This window comes from Ascaphus truei, chromosome 8 (genome assembly GCF_040206685.1).
Source record: "Ascaphus truei isolate aAscTru1 chromosome 8, aAscTru1.hap1, whole genome shotgun sequence".
Lineage (NCBI taxonomy): Eukaryota > Metazoa > Chordata > Amphibia > Anura > Ascaphidae > Ascaphus > Ascaphus truei.
The window spans coordinates 72,814,429-72,834,812 of NC_134490.1; the positions used below are offsets into that span (position 1 = coordinate 72,814,429).

The window sequence follows — 20,384 nt, forward strand, 5'->3', positions numbered from 1 at the left end:
GAATTGTTATTTAACAGGGTTTAACGCCTGCATTAGAGCATCCACATGGGGGCCTCTGCTGTGTAATCTCACTCCTCCCCAGAAACAAATGCAGCACAGACCTGCTTTCCATGCAGACTACAAAGAGAACTATCGGAGAATCTGTTATCCCGAGCTCGGATATAGCCCTACCGTCCTGTAATGTCACAAAGTGGGAAGGGGTTAGCAGCCAAGTTACAGTCTAAAAATAAGTGAGCGGGGAAAAACGTAGCGGGAAACAGACCATGTTGTGCATTGAGGGGAATAAATCTTTAAGCAATAAACATACAGGTAAACAGCCTCATTGTAGCAGCTTTTAGCGGGTCTGTCACTATCTGTTTCATGGTTCTGAGTTATTCATGTAACTCCTTTTTACCTTTAGGGTAAAACTTGCGTTGATTCTCTCTCTGCTGCTGTCATCGTCCATCCTACAGTCCCTGCAGGGTTAGGAGCCACACACGCATTATGGCAACAGGGGAAATAGTTCTGTGCTTAGTGGCTGTGTTAGGAAGCTGGGGCATAATAGTGTCAGCAGTACACCTCTGCAAACCTAGTACCGGCCCACTACCAGGGAGACACATAAAAGAACTCTGTGTTATGACGCCAAAGTAAAGTACGTTTATTGTCATTTTTCCCCCCCCAGCATTTCAACACATAAATTGATCTACACCAGAGGGTAAACCAAGATCCTGATACACAAAATACGCAAAACAAAGGCAGCAAAAAGGGGTAAAGTGAAACATTGTATCTCAGACACACTAATAGGTTGGAAAGGAACAGGCAGAGTGAGAAGTGGTGCACTGTACTGATGCACATGTAGCCACCTCAGGGGTGGGACACAGTTGGGGAAGTGTAACGGTGCCGTGTACAATGTGCATTATCATTAGTTTACCTTATTATTTACTTGATGTTTTCACTTTTTTTTCGGTTCTAGATTTCTTATTTCTATTGGCACATTTGACAGGAAAGTTGTTGGAAAGGTTTTTCCTTTATTATTTAGTGCAAACCGGGGCTCGTCAACTAGTTCTCCGAGGGGCCCAGATCAGAAGTCGTAGGAATCGAAGGCCACAAGCTTTATTGTAATGTCATTTTAGATCAATCTAAACTCTTAGAAATTATTATTTATATTACCTTAACTTGCATATGAGTTTCAGTATGAAAATTGTCACTTGGCTACCGAGGCAACTAGTATGAAATTAGCACGGACAAACAGTCCAAGGACCACATCAAGGCCCTTTGGCTGCCAGCTGAAGAGCCTTGGTGTAAACCTACAAGCAAATGTAATTTGGCCCCTTGATTAACACTGCATTTTGGGTTATGGATCCTGCCCTGAACCCTTATTCTAGTATGCACCCCACTATTCAATTATTGGAGATACTTATATAGTAGCTGTAACATAAATGTGTAACACTTCTATCTTTGAGGACTCTGAAAGGGCTAGAATGAAATTCTGTTCATTCTGTTTTTTGTCAAGTTTGGGGAAGGGGACACAATTATAAAAAAAAAAATTGACAAAGCGAGAGTGTTTGCCATGGGAGCGGGAAGCAGCAGAGATAGCAGGAGCTCAAATGGGCTCAGTTTGGTACTCCGCGTAGATCGTGCGCCCTGATTTACACGACAGCTCACCCATCAGAATTTTTTTAGCGTTGTTCCTCTCCACTATAATTTGAACTGGGACCCGCACGTCATACTTCTTTTGCATGACGTGGACAAGGAGACGGCTCTTCGGCGGTATGACAGCAGGCACTTCAACCTCCACTGCAGTAGTCACTGTGGTAGACTTTGAATTCCCCATCTCAAAGTTGAACGAGGATGAGATGCTGGAGCTGACCTCTCCAATCAGTGGGATGTTCCCCGACACCCCAACTTCCACCGTAGTGCTCTGAGAGTAGTTAAAGCTGTAGGTCATGGATGTCTCCACTGATTTGCTGCTGGTGACCACAAATTCAGTTTCCTCATTTGAAGCGTTGGTCCCACTCAGCGATTTGACCTGATCCACCACGGCATCACCTTTGATCATCTCATCCCACAAAACATTTGTGGTCACCTTGGCTGTTCCCGGCCTTAGAGGCCTCGCGTAAGACACAACTTGATTAAACCCATCTCGGCTCAGGTCCAGTTTCTTTTGCGCCGGACGGACCACGGTGTAATCTGACTTGGCCAGGTCTACATCTGCGTAGAGGACCCAGGCCCCTTTCTGGACCTGGCAATAGTCGGACTTGTCGTTCCATTGCCCGTAGGTTAAATTTGACTCCCTGGTGAAATCCTTAGAATCTTTACCATAATACAGGGTCATCTGGGGCTCACTCAGGTCGTCAGTGATGAGATCTATGCTCTGGATATTCATGGCCCAGTCGATGTTAGGGTGGTCACCTTCCTCGTACACACAGTAATCACCCACGCAATTAGGTTGTTGATACAAAAGCCACGGCTGACCAATCACTTTCACGGAACAGATGCACTTGTTAAAGTTCCACTTCAGGAGGTCCTGCTGGGTGGCAGTGAATTCCTTCTGGATGCCTTGAAAGTTGGTCTTCTGGAAAACTATAATCTTGTTCATGGTCACTGACGAAAGAAGAGCACAGAAAAAGAGTCAAGTTTAATGCCTTCACTGACAAGGGATTTTCCCCGTGTGTGGTCAAGGAAATGTTATGATTTTTGCAACAACTGAAATACAAATAATTGTTTAAAAACGTTATGTGGTAATTCCTTGTAACACACAGGATTGCACTCGTATATTAGATATTGGTGCCAAATGCATATTATATTATGTGACTTCATCAATGTCATTAGCATGCAGTATGTAATATGGCTTTAAGTCCCATATTACATACCATGTATTGTAACCAGTCATTTCTTTTTTTTAACTTAATGGAATTATAACATCTAATACATTTCCTTTTTGTGTAGTTTGTTTTTATATAAGAAAGGGTGGTGGGTCCAAAGCAGCACGACATGACCGTTTTTTTTTTAATTACCGTAACGAAACAATGATGCGCCCAGACACGACTTGCGTGTTCTGCAAGAAGACAAAGGTAACCTGCGATGTGTCTCTTTAAATTGTCACACAAAGGCTGGCTATATAAGTTTTCCCTCTTAATGGCACATAAAATAGAAATGGTTTGATTCTTCTGTCCCAGAGTAATGTACACTTCGACCCCCTCTCCCCTAAGGCAGAGTTTTATTCTCATAAATATTGGGATATTCTAATGGGGAGGCAGCACTACCGATGTCAATCAAGGGTAACCCCATATTTGTAAGAATGGCAGTGTGCCAGTGGGATCTTGGGATATAGTACTGTCTAAACACAGTCTAATTACAACTGTACAGTATATGCAACATGTGTTTAAAGATGGATTTTCACAAGATCCTTCAAACGTATGTGTGTAAACACACCGTGTTTAGGAAGAAAGGGACACGTTTTATTTTATCATACCATATATTTCTCGCTCAATTATCATGAGAATTTGCACAATTGTAGGTCTGTTATGTAGATAAACACTATATAAGAAGCACATTTGTAGACAATCAACTGATGTTAATGAAATTGATGCCACTGTATTATGACAACGAGGGCCAGGTACGCAGCGGGAGGTTCATGTTCATTAAACGAGAAATAGGAGTTTTTCCTTCGCTGCTCGTAAATGTCTTAAACTGTTGTAATCTGATCTAAAACACTAAGATTACTATAAAGTTTGAGTTGTGTGTGTGTTCAAAATGTCCTCTTTCTGCTGAAACGCCCGGAGACGGGAACGCCGCTGTCTGATTGTATAATCGATAACGCGTTGATCCAGCTGCTCCCGCTCCTGAACAATACAAATTATTTTTTTCAGTCCTGATAGCGACCATCCTTTGTCAGGAAACACATTTTATGTCAGCGTTTTGGACCATAACTCTCTCTCTCTCTGTATTTACAAGAACTTTATAACGTGATTATCATCTTGACTAAACACCATTTTGAAACTATGCCGTTGATGAGGTCCTCACGCCGTCACCAATTCCAAAGAATATTAGATTATCAAATAATTATTAAATGTAATAATCTGTGACAGACCTATAATTGTTCACATTTTCATGGTGTGTGTGTTTAAATATCCCCTTTGACTAGCGGGGAGGAGGGGGAAACATAACTTATAGTAGGGCAGGGAGGTAAGAAGGACCCTCCCCAAAATAAGTACCCCACTCCCTACCTGTAACGATGATATGTGGGGCAGTGATCCCTGCTGTGCTCTTGTAGCAGGGGTCTCCTCTATGCCTAAATGATGACATTATCACCCAGAGACCGAGGAGACCAGGGAAGAAGCCGAGTAGCACATGCATCATGCATCTGGTGAGATTCAGGAGAGGGGGGAAGCAGGAGGACATTGCTAAACGTTCTAAGGGCCATGCGATTGCAACATTTATAAACGTCTTAAGGGCAGTGAAGGGGTTAAACGTCTTTCCCCGGCTTGCAGTGGTTACTGTACAGTCAGGTTTATTTATTTATCTGTGACTTACAAATGACAACAACAAGGGAAGGGTGGGGGATCCATGTCCCAAAAGCTTACGGTGTTTGGGTGCTTTCTGTCAGAGGGGGGGTAATCACTAGCAGTTCCACTCTGCAGATCCAGGTAACAGAGAAGAGATGGTGAGCGATGGCAGGGAGAGATGTGAAGATACACAGGGTTGTAGGTGAGAGGACGAAGACGTGAAAGAGAACTGAACCAGGACATGGCTCTATCGTCTCGATTAAAAATATTTTCACCTGGATTGAAAACTGATTTTACAGGCGGGACGGAAGGACACTTCCATTCTGTCACCAGTGACAGAGCAGTCACAAGTGCCGGGCAGGTTGTGGCATCTGGTGCTGCGGCTCCTCTGCCACTCAAAGGTTTAATAAACAAGTTCAGAAGCAATGACCTCAGTGCTGAACATTGGGCCCCCACTTAGAACCTTTTCAGATTTGGGCTAAAGTTATATTTATGACACTCTATACTGCCTATTCTTCAACCAGTTTTCAATCCAGGGGGAAATATATTTATTGAGACGATAGAGCCATATCCTGGTTAAATTGTGTGATCCATCCAGCAACCAAGGGGTTAACTTTCATTTAAAAATAACTACTTTTTTCCTCCCTATCTCTTGTTGGGGTAACATGGGTTGTCACGGGGCCTGACTTTATTAGGGTAATAAAACAAAAAAAATACTATGCTTACATTAAGCTGACTTGTGACAATGGACAGATATACCACAGATCCGCCACACTAAGCTTCAAAGGACATCGTAAAATCTTAAAACCATTTTTTGACCCATAACCCAGAGATGACAAGAGGGTCACCATATTACTTATATAATATCCCCATTATGCAAGATCATTCATATTTGGTGCAATCAACAATGATCTAAGGCAGGGGTGAGCAAAGTACAGCCCGGGCCACATCCTGACCGCATGTGCAACCTGCCTAGAGCAGCGCGTTTATTTGGGGGGGGGGGGCGGGAGGGGGGCATCCTCTCACCCTCCCTGTTTCCTCTAACCCCCCTCCCCTCATCCTCACCCTTCCCTCATCATCCTCTCCCACCACCACTACCATTACTACTGTTACTACTCCTCCTCATCTTACACCACCATCCTCCTCTCACACCATGATCCTCCTCATCCTCCTCACCCCACCATTCTCCTTCTCGTCTCACAACACCATCCTCCCCATCCTTCTCTCACCCCAACATTCTCCTCCTCTCACACTACCATCCTCCTCCTCGCACTCACCCTCAGGGCCGCAGACAGATTTCCTGTGGCCCAGGACTAGAGTTACGTCCACTCCCCATATCGGCGGTATTGCGAAACCCCTCTTCCCCCCCCCCCCCACACCTCACGAGCCTTTCTATTTCCCCCCTCCCCCTCTTCCCATGTATTTCTCACCCTTGTCTCATTCCCTCTTCCTCACTCCCCCCCTCCATCAATTACCCAACTCTCGCTCAATCCCCCAGCCCCCACCTCGCATGTGTTTCTCTCCCCAGCATCTCAGTCTTATTCCCTCTTTTGCTCACTCCCTCACCCATTCTCTTACATCCCCTCTCTCACTCGCCCCCACCCTCTGTCAATTACCCCACTCTCACGCAATCCCCCCCATACATTAAAAAAAAAACCTACCCCCCAAAATACATACAACCCCCCACACCCCAAATACTGTACATACAAAAAAAACCACCCCCAAATACATACCAAACCCCCTCACCCCAATTACAAATAAAAAATCATCCCCCAAATACATTTTTTTTAAAACACCCCTCACCTACATACACCCCCCCTCAATACATATTAAAAATGTACCCCCCAATACATATAAAATACAGACTTACCTTGGGGATGGTCTCAGGCCTCTGGCTGGGCCCGGTGGTTGTGGAGTGCCCGGCTGCTGGTCCTCTAGTTGCCACCGGGTCCCAGCTCTCCCCCAGTTGCGGGCTTCCCTAACTGGCTGCCACACGCGAGTTTCTAATGCTGCCTTACGCCGCTCCTCCCTCTCATGCCGGCGCACACCCAAAGCTGAGCCCAGCTTACTTCCGGTGCGCGCTGACATCAGAGAGGTCCGGTGCACGCCAGCGTCAGAAGATCAGCGTGGGAAAGAGTGAGGGAGGCCCCACAGCGGGGGAGAGCCGGGTCCAGCGGCAACTTCTACAGTCTGGCCACCAGGCCCCTCGTAGCCACCTGGCCTGGGAACCTGTCCTGGCTCTCCCCACTGATGGCGGCCCTGCTCATGCTTCCCACTGCATGTTCAGAGAGGTAATACCGTGCACATACATGTCTGGTATTACCTCTCATTTTTTTTACCAGACAGAATGGCAAAATACCGGTTAGTCTGGTTCAAAACCGGACACCTGGCAACCCTAGCACTATATCAAAAGCCTTTGCAAAATCTAAGTAGACCACATCAACCTGGTCTAATAACTAATAAGGTTCATTTGGCATAGCCTATCCTTAATAAACCTTCAAGTAGCTTCCCCACTATTGATGTCAGGCTCACAGGTCTATAATTCCTTGTTGTGATCGATCTCCCCTTTTAAACATAGACACCGCATCTGCTTTACTTCAGTCCTGCGGTAGGGAGCCTGCGGAAATGTAGCCCCTGAATCTTAAATACTGTATTACAGTCTGGCTATGACTGAGCTGCGTTCTTTAAGTAAACTTGAATACATGCCACCAGGGCCAGGTGTACTATTTCTGTACATTAGCAAAAAGTTAGTTAATGATAAGATAGTGGCTTCCTACAGTATTTTTGGGAATTGGCTCGGTAAATACAGAGGCAATATTTTGTTCAGCACTTCTGCCGTGTCCTTATTACCAATAATTTGCTGGTCCATCTCGCACTTGAACACTTTTTGCTATTAATGTACTTAATGAACTTTTAGGATTGATCTTCATTTCATTGCAATCCTTGTTTTCAATGTATGCAGCGTTTCTTACATTCCTTATCATTAATAGAACCTGATATGATGCCTCTGTCTCTGCTTACTTCAGCTGTCCAAACGCCTGCCCCTTCCTTTCAGCTTCTTCCCTTACTTTGGGTATTTAGGCACAAAATAGAGGATATGAAGGAGCACACAGGAGACTTGTTTTGAGTTTGAAAAAACTTCAATATTCACAGCATCAGAGCTAATAAAGGTTACGTTTCAGGACTAATGTGTCCCTTCCTCAGACCAAACACTTGGGTATTTACCCAATAGTATACACTGATACAACTGTACTCATCTAACAATGTTTTAAAGATTGCCCTTTTATTGTCTGTCTTTTTTTCCATCCCAATTTATTTGTTTTAAAATCTTCCGTGGTTGACTACAATCTGTTATTTTTAAGATAAGAGTCTTTGTGAATTTGATATAAACCTGTTTTTAACAAAGCTCTATCCTGGATCTCCTCTTACCTCTCCCATCGTACTTTCATTGTCTCTTTTGCTAGCACCTCCTCCTCTATCAATTTCTCTCTGGGGGTACCCCAGGGCTCTGTCCTGGGACCTCTTATCTGTACACACTTTCTCTAGGTGACCTAATCGCATCTCTTGGGTTCAAATATCATCTCTATGCTGATGAGACACATTTATTTTTCAACTCCATACCTTACACCTGCAGTACAGACTAAAGTTTCTGAATGTCTTTCTCCTGTATCATCCCTCCGCCGACTTTAAATTAACATGGCAAAAACAGAGCTCCTCATACTTCCTTCCAAACCTGACCTGACTACCTCCTTCCACATTACTGTTGGAACTATGATCATTCACCCAGTAGCAGAAGCACGCTGCCTAGGGGTCACACTCAACTCATCTCTCACATTCAAAAGTAGCTAAAACCTGTTGTTTTTTCCTCCGCAATATGACACAATACAAGATACGCCTTTTCCTCTGTTGCTCGACTACAAAAACTGACACAGAGCTTCATTCTCTCCCGTCTTGACTACTGTAACCTCCTGCTGTCCGGCCTTCCTGCCTCTCACCTGTCTCCCCTACAATCTATGCTAAATGCTGCTGCCAGAATTACCCTACACTTTCCTAAATCTCTCAGCATCTCCCCTGCTGAAATCCCTTTCCTGGCTTCCTATCAAATCCCGCATCTCACACTCAATTCTCCTCACTTTTAAAGCTTTACACTCTTCTGCTCCTCCTTATATCTCAGCCCTAATTTCTCGCTATGCACCATCCCAACTCTTGCGTTCTGCTCAAGGATGTCTCTACCCCTTCTGTATCCAAAGCCTCTATTCACACCCTCTATCTACTCCTTCCTACTGCTTGGGATCTACCCTAAGCCTGAACCAAGACACACACCTGATATCACCCATGCAGCCTGCCATCTCTTCCCCTGTAAATGGTGTTAACCTTCTGATTTAATACTGACTAACCTTAAAACTCACCCCACAAGTTAAGCATCCCAACAGCCTGCACTCATGGTTACTGTCCCACACTCAGCCACTCCTACCACCCATTGTGGCCAAGCACTGCCATACACAGCACTTATTCCCTCACCTGCTGTCTCTGTAAGTCTCCCACCATACCTCTTAGATTGTAAGCTCTTCGGGCAGGGATTTCCTTTCCTATTGTCTGATTTTGCTGAACTTATTGTATCATTTTAAATCCCTATACTGTATTCTTTGTGAAGCGCTGAGTACACTTTTGGCGCTATATAAATAGACGTACAATATAATACAAAGCCCTCTCCCGCCTTAAACCTTTCTCACTAACTGCCCCACACCTCTGGAATGCCCTTCCCCTCAATATCCGACTAGCACCCTCTCTAGCCACCTTAAAGACCCATCTTAAAATACACCTGCTTAACGAAGCATATGAATAGCTCCAAGGCTGATAATTAACACCTTATACATTAATCTTGGCCCCCTGCAGACGCACTTACCAGAACGCCCTCCTACTGTCTATGTACGTTCTTCCTACCAACCAATTAGTTTGTACAGTTGTGTGAAAAAGAAAGTACAGCCTCTTTGAATGCTATGGTTTTACATATCAAGACATAATAACAATCATCTGTTCCAAGCAGGTCTAAAAATTAGGTAAATACAACCTCAGATGAACAACAACACAACATAATACACCGTGTCATGATTTATTTAACAAAAATAAAGCCAAAATGGAGAAGCCGTGTGTGAAAAACTAAGTATACCTTATGATTCAATAGCTTGTAGAACCACCTTTAGCAGCAATAACTTGAAGTAATCGTTTTCTGTATGACTTTATTATTCTCTCACATCGTTGTGGAGGAATTTTGGCCCACTCTTCTTTACAATGTTGCTTCAGTTCCTTGAGGTTTGTGGGCATTTGCTTATGCACAGCTCTCTTAAGGTCCCGCCACAGCATTTCAAAAGGGTTGATGTCTGGACTTTGACTGGGCCATTCCAACACCTTGATTCTTTTCTTTTTCAGCCATTCTGTTGTAGATTTGCTGGTGTGCTTGGGATCATTGTCCTGTTGCATGACCCAATTTCGGCCAAGCTTTAGCTGTCGGACAGATGGCCTCACATTTGACTCTAGAATACTATGGTATACAGAGGAATTTATGGTCGACTCAATGACTGCAAGGTTCCCGGGTCCTGTGGCTGCAAAACAAGCCCAAATCATCACCCATCCTCCACCGTGCTTGACAGTTGGTATGAGGTGTTTGTGCTGATATGCTGTGTTTGGTTTTCGCCAAACGTGGCACTGTGCATTATGGCCAAACATCTCCACTTTGGTCTCGTCTGTCCAAAGTACATTGTTCCAGAAGTCTTGTGATTTGCTCAGATGCAACTTTGCAAACCTAAGCCTTGCTGCCATGTTCTTTTTAGAGAGAAGAGGCTTTCTCCTGGCAACCCTTCCAAACAAACCATACTTGTTCAGTCTTTTTCTAATTGTACTGTCATGAACTTTAACATTTAACATGCTAACTGAGGCCTGTAGAGTCTGAGATGTAACTCTTGGGTTTTTTGCAATTTCTCTGAGCATTGCACAGTCTGACCTTGGGGTGAATTTGCTGGGACGTCCACTCCTGGGAAGATTGGCAACTGTCTTGAATGTTTTCCACTTTTTAATAATCTTTCTCACTGTAGAATGATGGACTTTAAATTGTTTGGAAATGGCCTTATAACCCTTCCCAGATTGATGGGCAGCAACAATTGCTTCTCTTAGATCATTGCTGATGTCTTTCCTCCTTGGCATTGTGTTAACACACACCTGAATGCTCCAGACCAGCAAACTGCTAAAACTTCGGCTTTAATAGAGGTGGTCACACTTGCTGATGATCAATTAATCAAGGGCATTTGATTAGCAGCACCTGTCTGCTACTTAGCATCTTAATTCCTACGGAAGCAGTAAGGGTGTACTTAGTTTTTCACACTTGGCTTCTCCATTTTGGCGTTATTTTTGTTAAATAAATCATGCCACGGTGTAATATGTCATGTGTTGTTGTTCATCTGAGGTTGTATTTACCTAATTTTAAGACCTGCTAAGGAACAGATGATTGTTATTATGTACTGATATGTAAAACCATAGAATTCAAAGAGGGTGTACTTTCTTTTTCACACAACTGTAAGCGCTTCGGAGCAGGGACTCCTTTTCCTAAATGTTACTTTTATGTCTGAAGCGCTTCTTCCCATTATGTGTTATTTGTATTATTTGTTATTTATATGATTGCCACGTGTATTACTGCTCTGATGCGCTATGCACATTAATGGAGCTATATAAATAAAGACATACATACATTATTTGAAATGAGACCCCAAGTCACATTATATGGTCACTGTACCCCAAGTGTTTCCTCACTTTTATTAGTATTTATACATTGTTATTAGTAGGTCAAGTATTACCCCTATTTCCCTAATTGGTTTAATAATAATAATACTAATAATGATGATGATAATATGAATAATGATTATTCCATGCAGCAGACAACAAGCCTGAGCTTTCTTCCTTTTGTATATATAATAAGGGCAGTTTGGGGTAGGCAGGGCTAGGTTAGGCTAGGTTAGGCTAGGTTGGTAGTATAGGAAATATGAGGTGTTCATGGTGTGAGTGAGAGTGGCGGGGATATCAGTGGGCAGTTCCCCTCTCACAGGTTGTGCCCGTACTCACCTTCTCTGCGGCTTCTGGCTGGCACAAGGGGTCTGTCTGTCTACCACATAGAACACAGAGCTGCACGCTGGGGTCTTTATACCCTGACACCCCTCCCAGGGAGCGAGGGAGTGAGGAGCTGCGCTGTGTGAGATCTGCTGTTTGCTCGTCTCAGGAGCTGTGCTCCCCCTCAGGGTAAATCCGGCGTGGGGAGAGACACCAGAGTTCGGTGTGTGTCTGAGGGGGGAGGCGGGGGTGATGAGGTGTCACAAGAAGATGCACAAATACACACAGCTGCAGTACCCTCTACTATTCCTGCCCTGACACCTACACACAGCTATGTCACTGCACCTTCATGCTGCAGCACCCTGTGCTATTCCTGCCCTGACACCTACACACAGCGATGTCACTGCACCTTCATGCTGCAGCACCCTGTGCTATTCCTGCCCTGACACCTACACACAGCTATGTCACTGCACCTTCATGCTGCAGCACCCTGTGCTATTCCTGCCCTGACATCTACACACAGCTATGTCACTGCACCTTCATGCTGCAGCACCCTCTGCTATTCCTGCCCTGACACCTACACACAGCTATGTCACTGCACCTTCATGCTGCAGCACCCTGTGCTATTCCTGCCCTGACACCTACACACAGCGATGTCACTGCACCTTCATGCTGCAGCACCCTCTGCTATTCCTGCCCTGACACCTACACACAGCTGTCACTGCACCTTCATGCTGCAGCACCCTGTGCTATTCCTGCCCTGACATCTACACACAGCTATGTCACTGCACCTTCATGCTGCAGCACCCTCTGCTATTCCTGCCCTGACACCTACACACAGCTATGTCACTGCACCTTCATGCTGCAGCATCCTCTGCTATTCCTGCCCTGATACCTACACACAGCTATGTCACTGCACCTTCATGCTGCAGCACCCTGTGCTATTCCTGCCCTGACACCTACACACAGCTATGTCACTGCACCTTCATGCTGCAGCACCCTCTGCTATTCCTGCCCTGACACCTACACACAGCGATGTCACCGCACCTTCATGCTGCAGCACCCTCTGCTATTCCTGCCCTGACACCTACACACAGCTATGTCACTGCACCTTCATGCTGCAGCACCCTCTGCTATTCCTGCCCTGACACCTACACACAGCTATGTCACTGCACCTTCATGCTGCAGTACCCTCTGCTATTCCTGCCCTGACACCTACACACAGCTATGTCACTGCACCTTCATGCTGCAGCATCCTCTGCTATTCCTGCCCTGACACCTACACACAGCTATGTCACCGCACCTTCATGCTGCAGCACCTTCATGCTGCAGCACCCTCTGCTATTCCTGCCCTAACACCTACACACAGCTATGTCACTGCACCTTCATGCTGCAGCACCCTCTGCTATTCCTGCCCTGACACCTACACACAGCTATGTCACCGCACCTTCATGCTGCAGCACCCTGTGCTATTCCTGCCCTGGCACATACACACAGCTATGTCACTGCACCTTCATGCTGCAGCACCTTCTGCTATTCCTGCCCTGACACCTACACACAGCTATGTCACTGCACCTTCATGCTGCAGCACCCTCTGCTATTCCTGCCCTGACACCTACACACAGCTATGTCACTGCACCTTCATGCTGCAGCACCCTGTGCTATTCCTGCCCTGACACCTACACACAACTATGTCACTGCACCTTCATGCTGCAGCACCCTCTACTATTCCTGCCCTGACACCTACACACAGCTATGTCACTGCACCTTCATGCTGCAGCACCCTGTGCTATTCCTGCCCTGACACCTACACAAAGCTATGTCACTGCACCTTCATGCTGCAGCACCCTCTGCTATTCCTGCCCTGACACCTACACACAGCTATGTCACTGCACCTTCATGCTGCAGCACCCTCTGCTATTCCTGCCCTGACACCTACACACAACTATGTCACTGCACCTTCATGCTGCAGCACCCTCTGCTATTCCTGCCCTGACACCTACACACAGCTATGTCACTGCACCTTCATGCTGCAGCACCCTGTGCTATTCCTGCCCTGACACCAACACACAGCTATGTCACTGCACGCTCTGCTATTCCTGCCCTGACACCTACGCACAACTATGTCACTACACCATGCTGCAGCACCCTCTGCAATTCCTGACACCTACACACAGCTATGTCACTGCACCTTCATGCTGCAGCACTCTGCTATTCCTGCCCTGACACCTACACACAACTATGTCACTGCACCTTCATGCTGCAGCACCCTCTGCTATTCCTGCCCTGACACCTACACACAACTATGTCACTGCACCTTCATGCTGCAGCACCCTCTACTATTCCTGCCCTGACACCTACACACAACTATGTCACTGCACCATGCTGCAGCACCCTCTGCAATTCCTGACACCTACACACAGCTATGTCACTGCACCTTCATGCTGCAGCACTCTGCTATTCCTGCCCTGACACCTACACACAGCTATGTCACTGCACCTTCATGCTGCAGCACCCTGTGCTATTCCTGCCCTGACACCTACACACAGCTATGTCACTGCACCTTCATGCTGCAGCACCCTCTGCTATTCCTGCCCTGACACCTACACACAGCTATGTAACTGCACCTTCATGCTGCAGCACCCTGTGCTATTCCTGCCCTGACACCTACACACAGCTATGTCACTGCACCTTCATGCTGCAGCACCCTCTGCTATTCCTGCCCTGACACCTACACATAACTATGTCACTGCACCTTCATGCTGCAGCACCCTCTGCTATTCCTGCCCTGACACCTACACACAGCTATGTAACTGCACCTTCATGCTGCAGCACCCTGTGCTATTCCTGCCCTGACACCTACACACAGCTATGTAACTGCACCTTCATGCTGCAGCACCCTCTGCTATTCCTGCCCTGACACCTACACACAGCTATGTCACTGCACCTTCATGCTGCAGCACCCTGTGCTATTCCTGCCCTGACATCTACACACAGCTATGTCACTGCACCTTCATGCTGCAGCACCCTCTGCTATTCCTGCCCTGACACCTACACACAGCTATGTCACTGCACCTTCATGCTGCAGCATCCTCTGCTATTCCTGCCCTGATACCTACACACAGCTATGTCACTGCACCTTCATGCTGCAGCACCCTGTGCTATTCCTGCCCTGACACCTACACACAGCTATGTCACTGCACCTTCATGCTGCAGCACCCTCTGCTATTCCTGCCCTGACACCTACACACAGCGATGTCACCGCACCTTCATGCTGCAGCACCCTCTGCTATTCCTGCCCTGACACCTACACACAGCTATGTCACTGCACCTTCATGCTGCAGCACCCTCTGCTATTCCTGCCCTGACACCTACACACAGCTATGTCACCGCACCTTCATGCTGCAGCACCCTGTGCTATTCCTGCCCTGACACCTACACACAGCTATGTCACTGCACCTTCATGCTGCAGTACCCTCTGCTATTCCTGCCCTGACACCTACACACAGCTATGTCACTGCACCTTCATGCTGCAGCATCCTCTGCTATTCCTGCCCTGACACCTACACACAGCTATGTCACCGCACCTTCATGCTGCAGCACCTTCATGCTGCAGCACCTTCTGCTATTCCTGCCCTGACACCTACACACAGCTATGTCACTGCACCTTCATGCTGCAGCACCCTCTGCTATTCCTGCCCTGACACCTACACACAGCTATGTCACTGCACCTTCATGCTGCAGCACCCTGTGCTATTCCTGCCCTGACACCTACACACAGCGATGTCACTGCACCTTCATGCTGCAGCACCTCTGCTATTCCTGCCCTGACACCTACACACAGCTATGTCACTGCACCTTCATGCTGCAGCACCCTGTGCTATTCCTGCCCTGACACCTACACACAACTATGTCACTGCACCTTCATGCTGCAGCACCTCTGCTATTCCTGCCCTGACACCTACACACAGCTATGTCACTGCACCTTCATGCTGCAGCACCCTGTGCTATTCCTGCCCTGACACCTACACACAACTATGTCACTGCACCTTCATGCTGCAGCACCCTCTGCTATTCCTGCCCTGACACCTACACACAGCTATGTCACTGCACCTTCATGCTGCAGCACCCTGTGCTATTCCTGCCCTGACACCTACACAAAGCTATGTCACTGCACCTTCATGCTGCAGCACCCTCTGCTATTCCTGCCCTGACACCTACACACAGCTATGTCACTGCACCTTCATGCTGCAGCACCCTCTGCTATTCCTGCCCTGACACCTACACACAACTATGTCACTGCACCTTCATGCTGCAGCACCCTCTGCTATTCCTGCCCTGACACCTACACACAGCTATGTCACTGCACCTTCATGCTGCAGCACCCTGTGCTATTCCTGCCCTGACACCAACACACAGCTATGTCACTGCACGCTCTGCTATTCCTGCCCTGACACCTACGCACAACTATGTCACTACACCATGCTGCAGCACCCTCTGCAATTCCTGACACCTACACACAGCTATGTCACTGCACCTTCATGCTGCAGCACTCTGCTATTCCTGCCCTGACACCTACACACAACTATGTCACTGCACCTTCATGCTGCAGCACCCTCTGCTATTCCTGCCCTGACACCTACACACAACTATGTCACTGCACCTTCATGCTGCAGCACCCTCTACTATTCCTGCCCTGACACCTACACACAACTATGTCACTGCATCATGCTGCAGCACCCTGTGCTATTCCTGCCCTGACACCAACACACAGCTATGTCACTGCACGCTCTGCTATTCCTGCCCTGACACCTACGCACAACTATGTCACTACACCATGCTGCAGCACCCTCTGCAATTCCTGACACCTACACACAGCTATGTCACTGCACCTTCATGCTGCAGCACTCTGCTATTCCTGCCCTGACACCTACACACAACTATGTCACTGCACCTTCATGCTGCAGCACCCTCTGCTATTCCTGCCCTGACACCTACACACAACTATGTCACTGCACCTTCATGCTGCAGCACCCTCTACTATTCCTGCCCTGACACCTACACACAGCTATGTCACTGCACCTTCATGCTGCAGCACTCTGCTATTCCTGCCCTGACACCTACACACAGCTATGTCACTGCACCTTCATGCTGCAGCACCCTGTGCTATTCCTGCCCTGACACCTACACACAGCTATGTCACTGCACCTTCATGCTGCAGCACCCTCTGCTATTCCTGCCCTGACACCTACACACAGCTATGTAACTGCACCTTCATGCTGCAGCACCCTGTGCTATTCCTGCCCTGACACCTACACACAGCTATGTCACTGCACCTTCATGCTGCAGCACCCTCTGCTATTCCTGCCCTGACACCTACACATAACTATGTCACTGCACCTTCATGCTGCAGCACCCTCTGCTATTCCTGCCCTGACACCTACACACAGCTATGTAACTGCACCTTCATGCTGCAGCACCCTGTGCTATTCCTGCCCTGACACCTACACACAGCTATGTCACTGCACCTTCATGCTGCAGCACCCTGTGCTATTCCTGCCCTGACACCTACACATAACTATGTCACCGCACCTTCATGCTGCAGCACCCTGTGCTATTCCTGCCCTGACACCTACACACAACTATGTCACTGCACCATGCTGCAGCACCCTCTGCAATTCCTGACACCTACACACAGCTATGTCACTGCGCCTTCATGCTGCAGCACTCTGCTATTCCTGCCCTGACACCTACACACAACTATGTCACTGCACCTTCATGCTGCAGCACCCTCTGCTATTCCTGCCCTGACACCTACACACAGCTATGTCACCGCACCTTCATGCTGCAGCACCCTCTGCTATTCCTGCCCTGACACCTACACACAGCTATGTCACCGCACCTTCATGCTGCAGCACTCTGCTATTCCTGCCCTGACACCTACACACAACTATGTCACTGCACCTTCATGCTGCAGCACCCTCTGCTATTCCTGCCCTGACACCTACACACAACTATGTCACTGCACCTTCATGCTGCAGCACCCTCTACTATTCCTGCCCTGACACCTACACACAGCTATGTCACTGCACCATGCTGCAGCACCCTCTGCAATTCCTGACACCTACACACAGCTATGTCACTGCACCTTCATGCTGCAGCACTCTGCTATTCCTGCCCTGACACCTACACACAGCTATGTCACTGCACCTTCATGCTGCAGCACCCTCTGCTATTCCTGCCCTGACACCTACACACAGCTATGTAACTGCACCTTCATGCTGCAGCACCCTGTGCTATTCCTGCCCTGACACCTACACACAGCGATGTCACTGCACCTTCATGCTGCAGCACCCTCTGCTATTCCTGCCCTGACACCTACACACAGCTATGTCACTGCACCTTCATGCTGCAGCACCCTGTGCTATTCCTGCCCTGACACCTACACACAGCTATGTCACCGCACCTTCATGCTGCAGCACCCTCTGCTATTCCTGCCCTGACACCTACACACAACTATGTCACTGCACCTTCATGCTGCAGCACCCTGTGCTATTCCTGCCCTGACACCTACACACAGCTATGTCACCGCACCTTCATGCTGCAGCATCCTCTGCTATACCTGCTATGAGTACAAAAAACTTATCAATTGGTGGCGCTCAGTGTATATGGTTTAAATAAACATCAAATAAACCCACAGTGTAATACATAAATAAAGTAATTAATAGTGATACTTATACAACCACGTGTGATATATGCCGCTGTGACCTGATGCAGGACTGCTCTTTCAATCCTCGTGGACAAGTGAAGGGTGGAAATCATCAAGAAGCGCAAATCATGTGGAAAATAAAAGAAGACAACAAACTTATGGTGCAGTATTGTGTGAATTCTGTGTGGTAAATGGCACTGTTAAGTGTTCAGAATACTCACAAACATGAGAGGTCAGTAGGCATATAAAGGTATCTTTAACCCATGGGATGAAGCCAGGTGTTGGAATAGGAACCGCGCTGATGATCAGGTACACTGTAGCGATCAGGTACACTTTAACCAGGGGCCCTTTAGGAATAAATTGAACCTGACATAGTGCAGACTGTACATAGGATATTTATAAAAGCAAGCAAAATCCAATCAACTCACATGGTGATGGAAATAAACAGGCATATAGATCACAGTGTGGATCTCTGCAAACCGGAAGAGTGGTGTCTCGACTGTTCCTCTGTTCTGGTATGCGTGTCACGGATGCGTCTCACCGCGGACCGGAAGTGACGTCATCCGCTTCCAGAGGCTCCGGTTTCGTCTTAGGGCGTCACTCCTGAAGAAACCTACAAGGTGAAACGCGTAGAGTGATGCCCTAAGACGAAACCGGAGCCTCTGGAAGCGGATGACGTCACTTCCGGTCCGCGGTGAGACGCATCCGTGACACGCATACAAGAACAGAGGAACAGTCGAGACACCACTCTTCCGGTTTGCAGAGATCCACACTGTGATCTATATGCCTGTTTATTTCCATCACCATGTGAGTTGATTGGATTTTGCTTGCTTTTATAAATATCCTATGTACAGTCTGCACTATGTCCGGTTCAATTTATTCCTAAAGGGCCCCTGGTTAAAGTGTACCTGATCGCTACAGTGTACCTGATCATCAGCGCGGTTCCTATTCCAACACCTGGCTTCATCCCATGGGTTAAAGATACCTTTATATGCCTACTGACCTCTCACGTTTGTGAGTATTCTGAACACTTAACCGTGCCATTTACCACACTGAATTCACACAATACTGCACCATAAGTTTGTTGTCTTCTTTTATTTTCCACATGATTTGCGCTTCTTGATGATTTCCACCCTTCACTATACCTGCTATGACACATACACGTAGCTGTCACTGTACCCCAATCCTGCCATTCTAATGGGCACAGAGTATGTAGTTGAGAAATTGCCCCCCACTACAGTCAAAACCCCCTAAAAAACTACAATATAAAATATATAATACAAAACTAAAATATTTACTTTTATTAAAAGTACATATACAATTCTAATTCCATGTGCTAAACCTATATCACTAACACGTATTTTACTAGCTTACTCGATCACTAACTAACCGTGTCTCCGCCTGTCTCTTGCTCGCCCTCAGATTCATCAAGCACCGTTACCACTTAACGAACCCGAACGGTTGTTAACTCCAGTTTATTTGAATGGAACTTAGTGCTGGTTCTGGTGCACTAACTCATAACCCAGCTTGATTAATAACCCCTTCTGTCTCTCTGTCTATCTCTCAGTCCCTTATTGACTGTCACCCTCAGCGTCCCGAGCTTCTCATTAATATTTATTAATCAGTTATGTAATTATATATAAGGCCCCCAGCCCTACATTTCCCAGAAGCCCTGCCCACGGGTTGCCCATTGATATACCCAGATCTACCAATACCCATGGTAACTTTCAGTCCGGGACCACACCTGAGGTACCTTACCTATCCCCTTTGAGAAAGGGCTCTTAGAGCCTGAAACGCGTAGGAGGTTGTGTTTCTTTGTAGTTTGTTTGTCCTTTTTTCATTTTTATGTAGTTTAATAAACGCTTTTATCCATTGACATCTGGTGAGCTGAGGGTGCTTTTTTTGGACGCTGCAGTCTCGTGCCAATCCATCTCTTTGTTTTACCTTACCGGACTGACCTCCCACACCACTCATATATCCCTAGAAGGGATGAAGCTAGCCCAGAGTCAGTCCATAGCTGCCGGCATGACTGCCCTAGTCACTGGTCGACTTGGGGGGGGCACTACAGCAACTGGTGGACGGCCTAGTGC

General features: G+C 47.1%; 1 protein-coding gene across 2 annotated transcripts; it reads right to left on the minus strand.

Moving 5' to 3' along the window:
* Positions 1 to 613: 613 nt before the first annotated feature.
* Positions 614 to 11,759, minus strand: LOC142501962 (epidermal differentiation-specific protein-like). Of its 2 annotated transcripts, none has more exons than XM_075612604.1 (2): positions 11,601 to 11,759; positions 614 to 2,583 (listed from the first exon to the last, which is right to left on the minus strand). In XM_075612604.1, exon 2 carries the CDS (start codon positions 2,576 to 2,578, stop codon positions 1,583 to 1,585), a length of 996 nt encoding a protein of 331 aa, XP_075468719.1. In that variant the 5' UTR covers positions 2,579 to 2,583; positions 11,601 to 11,759; the 3' UTR covers positions 614 to 1,582. The 2 variants fall into 2 exon arrangements, with proteins under 2 accessions (XP_075468719.1, XP_075468718.1); XM_075612603.1 differs by lacking the exon at positions 11,601 to 11,759 and adding an exon at positions 4,209 to 4,353.
* Positions 11,760 to 20,384: the final 8,625 nt, after the last annotated feature.